Source organism: Plecotus auritus, assembly GCF_963455305.1.
Source record: "Plecotus auritus genome assembly, chromosome: 8".
Taxonomy (NCBI): domain Eukaryota; kingdom Metazoa; phylum Chordata; class Mammalia; order Chiroptera; family Vespertilionidae; genus Plecotus; species Plecotus auritus.
Genome location: NC_137782.1, coordinates 83,799,998 through 83,815,900, shown reverse-complemented (window position 1 = coordinate 83,815,900; position 15,903 = coordinate 83,799,998). Strand labels below are relative to the sequence as shown.

At 58.8% G+C, this 15,903-nt stretch overlaps 1 protein-coding gene across 1 annotated transcript; it reads left to right on the top strand.

Annotated features, from left to right (window-relative positions):
• The first annotated feature begins 9,942 nt into the window (after positions 1-9,942).
• Positions 9,943-12,700, top strand: NKX2-2 (NK2 homeobox 2). The gene is made up of 2 exons (XM_080684591.1): positions 9,943-10,331; positions 11,250-12,700. The coding sequence occupies exons 1-2, from the start codon at positions 10,073-10,075 to the stop codon at positions 11,810-11,812; spliced, it is 822 nt and encodes a 273-aa protein (XP_080540717.1). The 5' UTR covers positions 9,943-10,072; the 3' UTR covers positions 11,813-12,700.
• The last annotated feature ends 3,203 nt before the right edge of the window (positions 12,701-15,903 follow it).

Below are 15,903 nucleotides of genomic sequence, written 5' to 3'. Positions count from 1 at the left end.
TTCATGTGAGCAAAGTGTGAGGTGACCAGTTTGGGGACATGGAGTCCAGAGGCCGCCTTCCTTCTGGAGGAGAAAAATGAAGCAATTGCTTCCTCTTACTACACACTATTTACCTCCCTTTCCTGAAACACACGGGGCAGCCAGGATTTCATGGCCAGTGCCAGGACTGCCTGAGTGCCTTGGCTGCCACTGGATTTAAATAAGATGCCTCCCATGTGACACTGAAGTCCACAGTCAGGCTTGAGGTAGTAATAGTCTCAGCTCTCTCCCCTCAGCACTGCATCTCTCCCTCATCCCTCCAAAACCCCCCTCCAGGGTCAGGAGGCCCCCACCCCCAAATCCCCCCCATGCGCAGGCTTGAACATCGTCAGCTTTCACATACCACCTTTACTGTGCAGACCAAAGTCTCATGGAAGGTCAACAACCGCCTGGAAAATAAAACGGCCTCCCCTGCCCCGTGAAAGGAAACCGACAAGCTACAGAAATAAATCACAGAGGCTGCCTCTAATGCTGGACAGGTGGCACCTTGGCACAAGTGCCCTGAAATCACTTTCTTCCTGGGCTGCCCAGAGCTGACTCCCTTTCCCAGAAAAGCCAACAGCCCTCAATCTGGAGCTAGATGTGCAGGAGGAGGAGCCTGGAGCCCAGGGCGAGAGGTCTGTGACCTCCCGCGAAGTCGTGCTATCGGCCTTGGGTCGCCCTATCTAGTGTAAACTCGGTTTCACACATAAATAACGTGCCACATCTGGCCCTCTGGTTTTATGGCGTCTTAGCGACCGAGCAATTTATAGATGGCGACCTTGTTAAGCCAGCAGCCTGGGCTCACCACAAGCTGCGTGGTCCAAGGCAGGGCTAGGGACGGCGGAGGGGCAAGGGAGAGGAGAGCCCTGGGTCCCAGATCTCCAGCCCAAACGGGGCGCTAAGGAGAGGGAACCTATCCGCCTATTTGGGGGTCGGGGCCCACGCAAGGTGGCAGCGCCCCTCCCCCAATCTGGCCATGTGGCAGCTGAAAGAGCCATCGAAGCCCAAGTGTGTTTGCGCTCATACCCAATTTATTACCACTGAACATATGGCCAATATTTTGACTCACGTCAGTCGGGCAAGAAAAACAAACAGAGAGCGTGCGGCGCGGGGGAGCGGCCCCCTTCGCTGGGGCTGCACGGCTGCTGGGCCAGGGCCGCGAGGGTGGGGCGGCAAGTCCGGGAGCCGGGCCGGGAGGGGGGCGCTCGCCCGCCGAGCCGCAACGCTGCCCGAGCTCCCGCGACCCCGCAGCCGCCGGGGCTGGGAATACCGAGCGGACGGGGACCTGCGCGCTCGCCCAGCCCGGCTCCCGCGGCGCAGCCGCGCTCCAGGTGAGTCTCCTGTTCCCGCGCGCGGCCAGGCGGCCTGCAGGATGCGGTGAAGGCGGCGAGCCGGGAGCCGCGATGAAGCTCAGCGTCCTGCTCGCTGTCAGACACGGAACATAGGCTCGTCCTGCCCAATCCCGCGCGGGCCGCCGGCACCCGGACGCGCGCCTGGCACTGCTCCTGCGCTCCTGGCACTGGCCCTGCGGCGGACCAGGGGAGAGGAGGCGCGGGCACCGCCGTCCCCGCTAAGCAGTGCCAGAGTTCGGGGTCCCCTCGCTTCTGCGGCTCCCACTCGGCCCCCTCCCCACGCCTCGGAGTCAGGAAGCAGCAGGTGCGAAAGCTGGGCGTCTGAAGTCCTCAGCTGACTTCGCGGGTCCGGCCCGGGGTGACCTGGGAAGGAGCGGGCCCCGCACGTCGCGCCCGCGGACCAGAAAAGTTTTAGCTCGCGTCGAAGCCCGGCGCCCCGCCGCCGCGCACTTCCCGGCGCCACTACCGGAGCGAGCCGACCCGGGTAGGGGGCAGACGCCGAGGCTGAGAGGGGCGGGAAGCAGGGCGGGGGGCGGGGGCGGGTTGGTTGGAGGCGCCCGGAGCGCCGCGGTCCTCCAAGCCCCGCCTGGAGAGCGCGCGGCGAGGGAGGGGCGCCTGGGAAGGGGTCCGGTAGGTGGAGGGCTAGATAAAGACGCGCCGGGAAATGCTGCGGGGCTGTCGCCGGCGCCCGGGAGCGGGAGGCGGAGCGGGCGCGCGGAGCGCCAGGCCAGCAGTCTCCCCACTGCTGGTGCCGGTTGCTCCTCGACTGCCCGCGCCGCCGTAAGGAAGGGGCCGCCTCTGCACCCGCCTTTGCCGGGTAAGTCTCCCCTGTGCGTCGCGGGGGTTCACGACTAGGGGTGCGTGCAGAGCCAGGGGTCCCGAAGGTAATTTGGAGATGGCGCCTGGTGGAGAAAGGGGTTCTCCCCAGGCGGAACTGGGCCACGACTTGGGGGCGCTGTGAGGAGAGGAGGATGCGGAGGACCAGGGCCGGGCCGGAGCAGCGGTCAGGCTCGCTGGGGAGGCAGCTCCAGCTTGGACTTGGAGGGGGCGAGTGCCGCCGGGCCGCGCTAGGAGCTGGACAGTTCTCGTTTGCGTCAGTAGAGATCGCCAGAGGATCAGGAATGAGGCTCAGTGGGGTCAGCTGAGGTCCTGGTCTCCGAGGGGCGACCCCTCTTTTCCAATCCCCTCTACGTCTTCCCACCAGCCTACCCTACCCCGCCCCCCAAGCCCCACCACCACCACACACACATACAATGCACGGAGCCACTTTGGAGGTGCTTGGGGTGGAAAAGGGGGCGTTGCGTCTGCAGGAGGGTTGTAAACCTCTGGTGCTCAGATTGGAGAAATGAGAGGGAGGTCCCCCATGAACCCCCTCTTCTCCTGCCCAGGACCCTCGCGTGTCGGTTCCCTGCACTTCCGTCGCAGGCGGAGAGTGCGATTGTCCTGTGCCGGCGAGGACTGCCTTTCGCGCGGCCCGCCTGGGCCAGCTCCAAGTGCTGAATTTTACCCGTTAGGAGAGGCCACTTGTTTTTCGAAGTCCTGTGGTAACGAGTTCGTCACGTGTTAAGAAGTAAATTCAGATAAGAACGTGCTTTCAGCGCCATGTTTCCTTGAGAAACCCAAATCTCCTGCATTGAAATCGCCCTTCTGGGGGGAGGTAGGGCTTGGCTGGACAAACGTTGCTGAAGGCGACGCTGACGATGCGTAATCTCATTGTAACATATTTAATCATCAGAGCAGCGCGAGCAAAGGAAGCAAAGGGTTTTGCCCGGGGAAACGTGGGGTTTGGTTCCCCCAATAAACCGCTGACAATGGATTGGCTGGGGCAGTCTCATTTGGCCCAAGGGGGGCTTAGAGCTGCGTTTTAAAACAAAATATTGGAGGGAGGCCGGTTCCATTTTGTAGCGCGCCCCAAGCAACATTCCGTGTTCAATTTAACATCCATGAAAGTTAAACGGCTTTTCTTGCCTTTTATTTTATTGGATGCTTTTTCAAAGATCTCATTAAAGTGCATTTATCAAAGGCCTAACATATGTCCGCGGGGTCTTATGCCCACGCAATGAGGCTGATGAATAAAAAGAGAAATCCTAATTTCTATTACAATTTATGTCCTCGGGAGATATCTGCCTTTTTTATTCAGGCCGATAATTGGGGAATGTGGATTTCACTTTGGAAAAAAAGAAGAGGGAGGAGACGGCTAACCGGATGCCTACGTCCTGCACCCACAATTAATTGCACGGAAACTCCAGGCTCAGATCCCAAGATCAGTTCTCTCCCTGACTTCACAGTCCCTGGGTCCCCCAGGAAGGGGTGGGGGCTTTTCCCAAGACCCAGAATCAGAGCTTTGCCTCTGGGTCTGAAACACTTACCTGCCCACCACCTTCTTGGTGACTTGGGGGGAACTGTCCTTCTGGAGGCACCCACTCATTCTTCCCCTCCTGGGACAGTTTTAAGAGGTAACACAATATGGACCAGAGAAAGAGAACGCTCGGCTTCAGTTTGAACCCAAGTGGGCAGAGATTTTCTTCTCCTTCACACTAGTCCTCACTTTCCGGTTCATGTGTCCAGTGGCTGAGGGTCTCTCCTGCCCAACCCCCATCATGGTCTGGCCTCGTGAAAGTTGCACGTTGGCAGGACTTTCGGTCTCCCCGACCCAGTGGCTCCACTCTGCTGCTGCCCAACAGGCTGCGGGGACTTCCAGGGACCTCCGCGTTCTTCTCCCAGGGGCAGAAGGCGCTGGGACCCACTGGAGACAAGCCCAGCCCTCACTTTTCTGGTTAGGAACGGTTCCTGCTTGGGGTGCCCTGGGTCACACTCCTACACACACACACACACACACACACACACACACACACCGCTTCTGGCAGTGTTCTTTCCCCACCTGAAGCTGAAGAGGCCTTCTGGGCCATTTTAGAGGTGTGTATCTTAAAGGTGAGCCTCTTCACCGCTAGGCTCAGGGGCCAGGTTGGGCAACGTTTTCCTTCCCCATTGATAGCGAGTGTGGGCCACGCTCCGAGTCTCCAACCCGAGATAAAATAAACCTTACCCCTTGGACAAAACCTTTGTGTCCGCGCCGCTAATCCTCGCTCGAGCAGGAAGGTGCAACGCGCTTTGTTTGGGGAGTGAATGAAGACAAACGCTTGCACCTTGGCGCTAACCAGACAATAAACTAATCCACTTGAAGGCTGTTATCTGAGATAGGATGGGGGTGGGGGTGCTGGGAGCTCAGCACACACTGTACCGGGAAAGGAGTTTCTTTTCAGCCTCTTTTCATTCCAAAAATAATAATAATAAAAGAAGAAGAAAGAAAAGACATGAAGTCAAAGAAATTAGTGTTTCCAACACAAGGGAAAAGACCTTGTATTTTTAATTATTGGAAGTGCTTTTATGGGTGGGGAGGGCAAGGGGTGCCGCCTAGGGCTGCCCAAGCTTTTGGCACCCCAAGGCCACCCCCCCTTTAGAGCCTGCCCCCAGAGTACCCCCCCCAGGACTTTTCCTGCCCTAAACTCCACTGGAGGACTCACCTACCTAGCAAGCTTTCACCAGCCTGAAAGCGGAAGGATATGAGCAGAGAGCCTCCCATTTGGCCCTGAAGCTCAGAGCCAGGGAGGACAGGTGCAGGGCAAGGAAGTGGATGCCACCTCAGCTTGCCCACTTCATCCACAGCCCGCCTAGCCAGGCTCCTAGATATGGGGTGTGCCCAGGCCTCTCCTCAGTTCCAAAATCACCTTCCTGTCTGCCTGGTTTGCTGCTGCTTAGACCTCCCCCTCCCCCAACAGGGGGCGTAAGGCCGCAGTGTGGGAAAGTGAGGATGGGGGAGGCCGGACACACCAGGGCCGCCCCCAGGCTCCGAGCTCCGAAAAGGCGCTCGTGTTTGAGCTACCTGGGAAAGTAAACAGGTAAACACTGGGCCGCCTTGGAGGGCCACTTGTCCTCGAGTGGGAACACTTAGCCTGTGTACATTCACCCCCACCCCCAACCCCAGGCCTCCGCCCATTGTTCGGCCCCCGCCACCCTCTGCAGCCGCCTGCGGTTGGGTCTCTTGGGAGCCCTGAACCGCCGAGAACAGCTTAACGGCCTGAGAAGCCTCCCAAAAGAGAAAGACTCTCTTCCTCCCCTCCTCCACCTCCCCTCGGGGCCTGCAACTCCCCATCCTGAACGTGGGAAGAAGGAATACAGAGCACGGAATTTGTAAGAAACAAGGAGCCCCATCGCTGAAAACAAAGACCAGGGCCAGAGGACCTCTGGCCGCTCAGGTGGCCCTGGCAGGGGTTATAGGTGGAGTTCGTGCATCAAAGAGAGCCAAGCCTGCTTCCCTCCGGCCTAGAACATTCTGTGATCAAACTTCCAGCACCCGACTCAACTTCGTCCCCAAGTTTGCAGCCTACACGCACTCCAAATGCCAGCCCTGATGCAACGCGGGACAGTGTCTTCTCCCTGCAGTGGGAACCTGGGAAGAATTTACTAAAGAATTCGAGTTGGGAGACTAGAGCATATCCATAGCCCGCCAGCCAGGCTCCTAGGCATGGGGTGTGCCCAGGCTGCCCCTCAATTACCAAAATCTCCTTCCTGCAGCGCAAGAGTGCACTATGTTCAGAAAGGACGGGGGCGGGGGGGGGGGGGCGTGGCGGGGGCTGAGGACGGAGGCAGGGCCCTCTCAGCCTTCTGAGTGTGCGGGGTCTCGCAGTACAGGAAGGCCCTGACTCTAAAAGGCCGGGATGTGGTGCTAAAGGAGACTTCCTGGAGAGTTCTAGGATGCAATCACCTAGTTAATTGGTGTGGAAAGGTGTGTTTGTGTCTGGCCCCCACTCTTCCCGCCACAGGGAATCCGGGAGACCCTGGAGCGTGCTTTGGGCCCCGACCTGCCCTCAGCCGCCAGCTGGTCCCGCACGGGCCTACAGGCGTCCACAGCCTACTCCTGGGGGACTTGCATTTTATGATCTTCCTCTAACAAGCAGAGTTTCTCCCCTTCAATTATGGGCCTCCCAGGGGTCTCCCCGTGCCATTTCAATTGCAAATGTCAGTGCTTTTGGAAGCGGGAGCGGGAACGACACGGGCAACGAAGAGACCCAGAAAATGGACTCGCCAGGTCCCAGGAGAGAGACAATGAGCGCAGGGGCTCTGGCAGGGCGCAGAACGAGGCGTCTGGAGGCAAGGCGGAAGCTACCTCCGCTCCCTGCCTGCCCCGTGGCCCCAAAGTCAGGGGAAGGAAACAAAGCTATGGCACCGGCTGAGTAAGGGTAGAGCAGGGAGTGGAGACCCGGGCGACGGCCTGTGTGGGCAAGGAAGGGTGGCCCTGCAGGTGCTCCTGGAAGGGGGCAGTGTGACCCCCGCGTGGAAGGCCTCGGATAGGTTGAGGTCAAGGGTAGGCGGCATGAGGAGCCTGACCTTGGGTGAATTGGGCTGGAGACAGCACTCCCTCTCCAGGATCCATTCCCATGAGCCAGGATTCCCCGTAGGAAGGTTGTCTCCCAGGTGCTCTGAGGTACAAGCCCCTAAGAGAGGAGACATGATCAAGAGTGGCAGTGCTGATCAGATCCAAGGAGAAAGGCCCACCATGTTGGGGGAAGGGAGGGAGAAGTCGTAAACTAAAGAGGAAGCGGTGGTTGGAGGTGAAGAAATGAACAGGACCCCTGGAAGGCATTGGGGGGGGCTCCCCCCCCCAATGATGACTCATGGGACATGCAGAAAGGGACACTTCTCGCCAAAGACCATTTTCCACCCAATCCAAGAATTGGATTGGCCTGGCCCTTCCCCATCCCCGGAACCTGTCCTGATGCTTGCGAGACAACCCACCCTTTCTCCCTGGGACAGAGGAGGATGAGGAGGGACCACAGGAGAATTTCCTGCAGGGCCTGGACTGGGGAACTTTTTCTGGCCAGTTATTTATTCAGCAGCTGAGTAACAATGGCTGGGGCAGGCCCACCCACCCCTGCGTCCCCCCTTTCCAAACTCACCCCACACACACTCCTGCTAGACTAACTTCCCTCCTCCCACGTGAAAAGGGGAGTGGGAGGGGGAGACAAGGAGGAAGGAAGCTAAGAAAGGCAGACTGGAGAAAGAAAAAAAAGCACGAAAAGTAATGGGTTCGAGGAACACGATTCAAACCAGTTCTAATTCTTGCGGGGGAGGGGAGATGAAGGAGGGGGAGAACGGAGAAAAGAAAAAGTAGGAAGAGAAAAAGAGAAATGGGGAGCGTCGACATGAAGGGGTTTCCTTAATATTGTGGACGGATTCAGAAATGAATGAAGAGATAGTCCATTGAAAAGGGTTGAATGCCATGACAACTAGGAACAACCTTAGATTTATTCCAAACAGTTAGGACACATTGAAAGAGAGCGTCAATCATGTATTATTTCGCCACTGAAATAAATGCAAAAACCGAGCCGGGACAAAGGCTTCCAACGGGAGCGGGACATTTGTCTACATTTCGCTCATTGTCCGCAGCTTAGCAATCGGTTTGTATTTGTGTTTGCCCGGGTCCGACCACCCAGGACGCGCCGGCGAGGAGCTCCCTCTAACCTGGGCCATTGTCACCCACGTCACATACTGGAGGCAAGGCAGCGAGGGCTGCAGAAAGCCGCCGAGCGGCTCCGGGAGAGACGCCCTCGCCCGGCCCTGGCAACCCGGGGGCGACAGGGGCGCAGAGGCGACCGCAGCTGCACGCGAGAAGGACGCGGCGCCCGCGCGCGCAGTGGGACCGGCGCTGCAGCGGCCTGGGCTCCGCGCGGATGGAGAGGCAAGACCAGGATATTTCAGCGGGCGGCCGCGTCCAGCCCCACCAGCCCCCAGGCCAAGCACCATCCCGGAGCTCAGTAGGGGGCGGAGGTGGAAAAGGGTGGCAACCTCTCCACCCCCCCCAACCCCCCCCCCCCAAAAAAAACCGAGGCCAGGAAGTGCGGTGCCTAAGAGAGGTGCTGTCCTAGGAAAGTTCTGTTCCCTGGCTGGCGAGAGGTTGGGAACATAACCCACACCTAACTCAAGCTGGGAGCCTGGATCTTGTCCTCGGAATGCGTCCCTGGGCGTCCAAAAGGGGACAAAATGAAAGGATTCACTTGGAAGAGGAAAACGCAGCATCATCCGCCCGCCCTGCGACCTCCACCCCCCGGCTTTGGGGGTCCTCACCCGGGCAGGAGACAGCAACCCCGCCCCCCACCTCCACCCCCTTCCCGCTCTCCACCACTGCAGGAGTCTACAGAGGGAGGGGCTAGAGAGAGTGACACATTAGGGGGCAGGAAGGTTGCGGGGCGGTCTGCCTTACCCTCCACCCGGAGAACGCTGCCAGAGGAACCCCGGAGGCATCTGGGCAGGGGTTGGTACCCCGACTAAGTTAGAATTCCCCACCCCCACTCCGCCCCTCCTGGGGCCGCCCCCAAACAGCAAGTGAACTGCGCAGCCATCCTCTGGCGCTAAGAGATGGAGGGGGAGGCGGAGTGAAGGAAATAAATAAGTCTTTAGCAAATAAAGGGTGGCTGGGGCCGGGAGGGGGGGGGGGCTGTCGTCTGGTGGTGACTTTGGCCGGCCCTAGCCGATCTCTCTTCTGGGTTTCAGGCTCTTTCGTCGTTAACTGGAATCAATTAGTTGCCTTGTCATTTCTAGTACTCATCCTTAAGCCTCAACCAAAATATTGACCTAGGAGGCTTACAGAAGTTGGGCTCTTGCCATTTGAACCGGATCTTGTTGAGGGAGCCACCAGCGATGGGAAGGAGAGATTTCCTCGGCTCAGCAGTCGCCCCCTCCCCCTTCTCCAAAGGCGCCACAAATCGCCAATTTTCCGGCTTGCTGGGGGCCGGCGCGCGGGGGCGGGGAGATGGGAACCCGAGAATTTTAAGGAGGATTTTTTTCCATCCTCTCGGTTTGTTTTCTCGCCTCCTCCCCCGCTTTTTAAAAGATGCAATTTGTTAAAACGGCGCTTTCAAGTGTGTGTACTCGCGAGCGACAGCGGTGGTCCTTTGTATGTAAATACTGAGTTTTTAAAAAAGGCTCGCCCCGTCTTTGCAATTAATTGACACGTTACACCTCTCATCTTGCTGTAGAGGGCCGTTGGCTGGGAGCGCGGAGCTCCCCAAAACCCACAATTTCAAATCTGCAAATACTGTCTTCATCCACTTGACTTCCAAGACCCGCCCACACGTGTCCAACCTTTGGGTTTTAATGTCTCTCCCCCCCCCCTTTTTTTTCAACCCTTCTCTCGCTTCCTCCCTCGCTCCCCATCCCTCCCTCTCTACTTCCCTCCCTCTCTTTCTCTCCCCTCCCCCCCTTTCCCCAGGTTCGCGAGTGGAGCCCAGCCTTATATGGACTGATCGCTCGGGCAATGGCCCATTTTTTCCTCGCCACCAGCCGCCACCGCGCGCCGAGCGGCTACCGAAGCCTGAGCTGACGCCGCCTTGGCACCCCTCCTGGAGTTACAAACTAGGCCCAGCGCTCGGGCCGCCCAGCTCCCTGCATCCATTTCCGCGTCTTTTCAGAGAACAGAGAGGCGCTGCCAGCGCTGGGCTTTATCCCCCCCTCCCCTTACCCATAGTTTTTTTTTTTTTTCCTCTTTTTTTAAAAATAATTATATCAATAATTAAAGCCCACCCCTTTTCCCCTTCCCCATCCCCTCCCCCCATCATCCCCTCCCCGTCCCAACTGGGGAGCGCCAAGAATTGACCAAGTGAAGCTACAACTTTGAGGCATACATTCCGAGGTCCCGAGCCATGTCGCTGACCAACACAAAGACGGGGTTTTCGGTCAAGGACATCTTGGACCTGCCGGACACCAACGATGAGGAGGGCTCGGTGGCCGAAGAGCCGGAGGAGGAGAGCGAGGGGCCAGAGCCCGCCAAGAGGGCCGGTCCTCTGGGGCAGGGCGCCCTGGACTCGGTGCCGAGCCTGCCCCTGAAGAATCCCTTCTACGACAGCAGCGACAACCCGTACACGCGCTGGCTGGCCAGCACCGAGGGCCTCCAGTATTCCCGTAAGTAGCGAAACTTGGCTGCCTGGTGCGCGGCCGCCTCTATTCCTGTGGCCGCAGCGCTGGGCGCAGTGGGGGGAGAGGGAGAAAGGAGCTATAGGAGTCCGGATCCTCCACCCTGCGCTCCTGCCAAGATTTTTAAAGCTTGTTTAGGATGCCCTGGCTGTTTCCTTCTCATCAAGCGCTCCTAGTCCCATAAAAGAACTTGGGCTCAGATTTTTATTTTTTCAAAGAGAAAAATTTAGGAGAAACAGGGCAGGGGAATAACTCCCAAGGTTACGGAAGCCCCCCCAAAACTGTAGCTCCCTCATCCCCTAAGGACAGCCAGGAGACACTGGCCTGGAGCCCTGGAACCAGCCAGCAAGCACTGGGTACCGGTGGAAGGTGGGGGGACGGGGGGAGGGCGCCTGGTGGTCCGGGTATAAATAGCTCACCCTGGCCCTGGACTGATCATAGAGGACGCTTTGTGTGGAGTGGAGGGTGTCAAAAAAGTCCGAAAACAAAAAATGAAAAGCCCCCCAAATCTGCCTTAAATGCCAGAGCTGATCAATACCCGGATTTTCTTTTAAAAATCTGCCCACGTCTCTCCGGAAAGAAAACTGCTTAAGGGGGCAGAAGCCCTTAACCCGCGATGATCTTCGCGCGCCACTCCCCCCAAATATGCACTCACACTGTGCGAACCCCCAGAAACATAAGCCCTGAGTCCCCAATCCTGGCTTCCCTTTCGCCTGGCGGATGCCAGCGGCTCTGTCAGGCGTGGAGCAGCGCCGGGGAGAGGTGGGTGCGGGGGGCCAAGGCGAAGGCAGTGGGCTCGGCTGCAGGGCGCGGAGAACCGATGGCACACGGAGGCTCCGGGCGCGCAGGGTCTGGCTGCCCTGGCGCACGGCCTCCCGGCGCCTGACGCGCTTCTCTCTCCCTCAGTGCACGGGCTGGCGGCCGGCGCGGCGCCCCAGGACTCCAGCTCCAAGTCTCCGGAGCCTTCAGCCGACGAGTCACCGGACAATGACAAGGAGACCCCGGGCGGCGGGGGGGACGCGGGCAAGAAGCGGAAGCGGCGGGTCCTCTTCTCCAAAGCGCAGACCTACGAACTAGAGCGGCGCTTCCGGCAGCAGCGGTACCTGTCCGCGCCCGAGCGCGAGCACCTGGCCAGCCTCATCCGCCTCACACCCACACAGGTCAAGATCTGGTTCCAGAACCATCGCTACAAGATGAAGCGCGCCCGGGCCGAGAAAGGTATGGAGGTGACGCCCCTGCCCTCGCCACGCCGCGTGGCCGTGCCTGTTTTGGTCAGGGACGGCAAACCGTGCCACGCGCTCAAAGCCCAGGACCTGGCAGCCGCCACCTTCCAGGCAGGCATCCCCTTTTCGGCTTACAGCGCGCAGTCTCTGCAGCACATGCAGTACAACGCCCAGTACAGCTCGGCCGGCACCCCCCAGTACTCGACAGCACACCCCCTGGTCCAGGCCCAGCAGTGGACTTGGTGAGCGCCGCCCCTCCGAGACTCGTGGCCCTGGGCCCAGGCTCCACCCCGGCAGCAGCGGCCGTGGCGAGGAGAATTTGGTCCTGGTTGTAATTATAATAATAATTATTATTATCATGGAGTCGAGTTGACTCTGGGCTCCGTTGGGGAGGCGCCGGGAAGCTGCCTGCACCTCTTTGGAGTGGCAGATCCATCCGCCCAGAGCCGCCCGGCCCCTCTCTCCTTTTGAACCTTTGGAGAGGGCTGAACTCCTTAAGCCGTGTTTACAGAATGTTTGCGCAGCTTCGCTCCTTTGCCTCTCCCCGGAGGGGAGGGAGGGGACCGAAATCGACTCAGAGTTAACGTCCTGACTCCGGAAGGAGAAAAAGACCAACCTCCCTCCCCTTCCCCCTGCTTTTGTGAATTTTGTTAAATATGTTTGCGTGAGTAGCGATATTGTCAACAGTCTTTTTTTAAAGCAAGTGGAGAACGTTAAAGTATAGAGGATTTTTGTCTCCTTTTTATAAGAAAATGCTAAATATTTATGGCCATGTAAACGTTCTGACAACTGGTGGCAGATTTCGCTTTTCGTTGTAAATATCGGTGGTGATTGTTGCCAAAATGACCCTCGGGGTGGGCCTGTTCTCCCTAGAGGTCCAACTCCTTTCTTTGTGGTTTGTTTTGGTTTGCTTATGTTTGGTTACCTCTGTTTTCTTTTTTATTTTGTTCAGTGCAAACATTTCTCAAATATAAAAAAGGAAAATGTATAGATAGGCGCGAAGCCCCCTGCCCTATCACCCGGGTCCTGAACCCCGAACTTGGAGCTCAGTGGTTCTGTGAGGTTCCCCAAGAGCGCCGGGCGCTGAAAGCTTTCGATTTTTTAAATAAGAATTTTAATAAAAATCCTGTGTTTAAAAACAAAACAAAACACGCCCGGCCCTCCGTTTGTCATACTTTGTCGCCCTGCGCCGGGCCGAGGCTTCGGGCAAGGACCCCGGCCAAGCCGCTTGCAGCTCTGTTCCCCACGGTTCTCCCCTGGGCTGGGAGCGGGGCCAGGCCAGGGATGCCCGGGGTGCAGGGAAGGCTCCGGGTCTGGCCGGCCTCCTCCGGGCGGGCGGTTCAGGCCCCGCATCTCAGACCCCCGCTGGGAAGCGAGCGCTTGGCCTCGGGCCTTCGAGCCGTGGACTTTCGCCCAGGGTCGCCCGCCTACACTGGGGCTTCTCGGCCGGCCGCGCGCGCAGTCTGAATCCGGGGCCGTGGCGTCCTGGCTTTGGCAGAAAAAGTGACTTTGGAAAATGCAAAGGCGAGGGAGCAAGCCCCCCTCACTCTCCCAAATCAACGAGTGGCTCCTTCAGCCTGAGAAGCTGTTGAAGCCACTACACTCGATGACTTTCACTTTGTTGCATTTGATTTACCTCGCGCTAAGAAGGGGGTGGGGGGTGCTGAGCCTGAGGCTGAGACTAGTCGGCTTTCTCTCTATTCCCCACCCCCTTTTCAAAATCCTCGACCCGAGGCGGCCAAGGAGGCCGCTCCAAGATCTGGACTCGGGGGCGGGAGGGGGGCGTTCGGGGAGCTCTAGGCTTTGGCTGTAAGGAGGAGCGCCAGGGAGGGAGTGGGGTGCTGCGCCTCCTCTAGGCTCTTTGGCATGGGGGAGCCGGGGAGCAGGAGTCTGTGGCAATACCTGATAACAGAGGCTCCCCCCTGCCTTCCGCCCCCACCCATCCTTTCTGCGTTTCAAGCCCCCTGACCTGGGACTGGATCCCCATTCTCGTCATCTCCTAGCATTTGGCTGCGCGCAGTGCCCTAGGCCAACTTTTTGGCCTGAAGTTGGGGGGACTGCTTGCTAAAAAGTTGAGTTTGAAGGTGGGTGGTGTGCGCCGTCCTCCAAGACTGAGATGAGAGGAGCGTAAAGTGAGCGAACAGCCCCGGGTTCGCCCAGGGGAGGGCGCATCGGCCCTTCTCCGGTAGACAACTGATTTTCACCCACCTTTGGCGGATGCTGGTGCACACTTGCCCACGCGGGGTCGTGCGGACCGGGGCGAAGCGGGCATCTCTCTCTTCTATCTCACGGATTTCTAAAAATACACGAGGCTCTGTAGCTGAGAGCCAGGCGAGTGCGCTGAGACGCCTCCGCATTGAAAGCCTGCCCCCTTGGGAAGTTGTACATCTCCTTCCTCCCCCAACTCCACTCTGCGTGGGTGGACGGGGAGCGGGGTGGGGGCGATGAGGAGGCTGAGCAAAGGCAGTCCCAGCTGACTTTCTCGCTCCCCCTCTAGTTGATGATCAGATTTAATTCAATATCTAAAGCAAACATGATTATCCGTGTGACCAACTCTGCGCGTCAATAGCACTCAGCGTTCCCCGCCCAGGGACGTGATTAAACGCTCCTCCCGCCTCGGGTAATCGAGGGCCGGGAGTCTTTCTCATAGGCTCCTAAGAGGCCCTTCCCAGGTGCAGGTCTCTCCGGGTCCACCCAGGTCTTCCTAGACGCTGGAAAGTCTCTCTTGTTCCCCACACTAGCTTGGAACTGTTCTTGCTGAGTCAAGGCCGGGACTCTGCCCTCGTCGTTGGTTGTGCAATTGCGGATGCCCGAATTGCCGCGGTACCAACCACTGAGCATCCTGCTCCTAACTTTCCTGTAACCGCCAAATCCTCCGGGCAGGGAGGTGAGCGTGCAGAGCCTCTTGGAGTGGGGTTGTCAGGAGGCCTGAGGCACCGCCCCAAGACCACATTCTTTGACCCCTGTCTTCCTGGGCCGAGATTGACCAGAGGAGCTTCCAGACATCTAAGGGGGAAGGAGGCTGCGTGGAAAGTCCCAATTCGCGCAGGTCTCCCTGTGTGTGCTTTGGGGCAGTGGCCAAGCCCGCGGGCCTGCGGGTGGGGTGTGCACTGAGCAGCAGGGAGCCAGGGAGGTGGACCCGGCACCCGCCCCTCTCTGTCCTCGGGTCCCCATGGAGTCAATAAAAGCGCCCGTGGAGCCCTGTGTGGCCCTAACCCCAGCGCCCTGGGAGCGCACCCGGCGGCGGGTCCGCTTTGGCAGTCTATCTTCGCCCAATCTACAGCGGGCTGCACAAAACGGCACAATGGGGCGCTGGGAGCTGGGGATGTTAGAGGCGTGCATATTAAAGAGGGACAGAGAATGCGTCTCTGGGGACAGAGAAGGGAAGGAGAGGGCCCGCCCTCCCCCACCCACCCCGCACCATTCAGCGCGCTTATCGCGAGCAGTGAACCCCGGAGTCAGGCAGAAGTCTCCTTGGGGTTTTGTTGGGCCTGTCACTGGGTCCCTTTGTCATCCGCGGGCTCCATGCTGGATTCCATATGGCCAGCTGGGCCGAGGGAGCGCGAGGAGGGACCCGCACAAAACCCAAATTGTGTCCGGCTTTCAAACCCTTTATTGTTGTCTGTGAAAGGAAGACGCATTAAAAATTCGTGCTATATCTATTGGGGAGGAGGTTGGAGGAGGGGAAAAAGCCACCCCTGTCTTTGATGGCTTCAGAGGGCGCTTGCCCGCCTAGGCCCTGCGACACACTGGAACTGGGTCTCTCTCTCCTCTCCTCCCCCCACCCCTTTCTCTCTCTTCCAAGAGATCTCTCGCCCTCTGCCCCCCTACCCCCCCCCCCCCCCGTCTTTTCTACCAAATATCTGCTGTAACTCTAGGCGCCTTCAGTATTTGGATGCATCTCGCGCACTTCTCGTGTCTGGTTCCTCAGAGCCGGCAGCTAGGCTCCCCCTGTCTGGGAGCCCCGCATCGAAGCCTCGGACTGTGCCGGGCTCTGGACACTGGGTGCCCAGGGCCTGGGGGGTGCTTGGCCCTCTCGGGCTTCAAGGTCCCAGTAGATGAAAATCCAGTGCCCTGGTTCCCGCATGGGTGCGTCCTGACGCCCTGGCGCCCGGAGCCTTCCTTGCACACATTGCCAGGAAAGGCTCAGGGAGGCCCAAGGGCCCCTCAGGCCTGAGCCCAGCTGGTTCCGAGCCGTGTCCTCTCCACCTGCAGCACCACTCGGTTACTAACACCTTGTCATTGGAATTATGCGTAGGGAAGATGGGTACAATCTTCACCTTACCCCCTCGCCCGGTGAAGGAGGAGAGAGGGCCTTCCTCTTTAATTCTTAATGT

What these genes read in the sequence shown, in the direction of transcription:
- NKX2-2 (XM_080684591.1), top strand. Translation starts at nt 10,073, where the DNA reads ATGTCGCTGACCAACACAAAGACGGGGTTTTCGGTCAAGGACATCTTG. An exon ending in CGAGGGCCTCCAGTATTCCC is followed by an intron (nt 10,332 to 11,249) that starts GTAAGTAGCGAA and finishes TCTCTCCCTCAG; the next exon opens with TGCACGGGCTGGCGGCCGGC.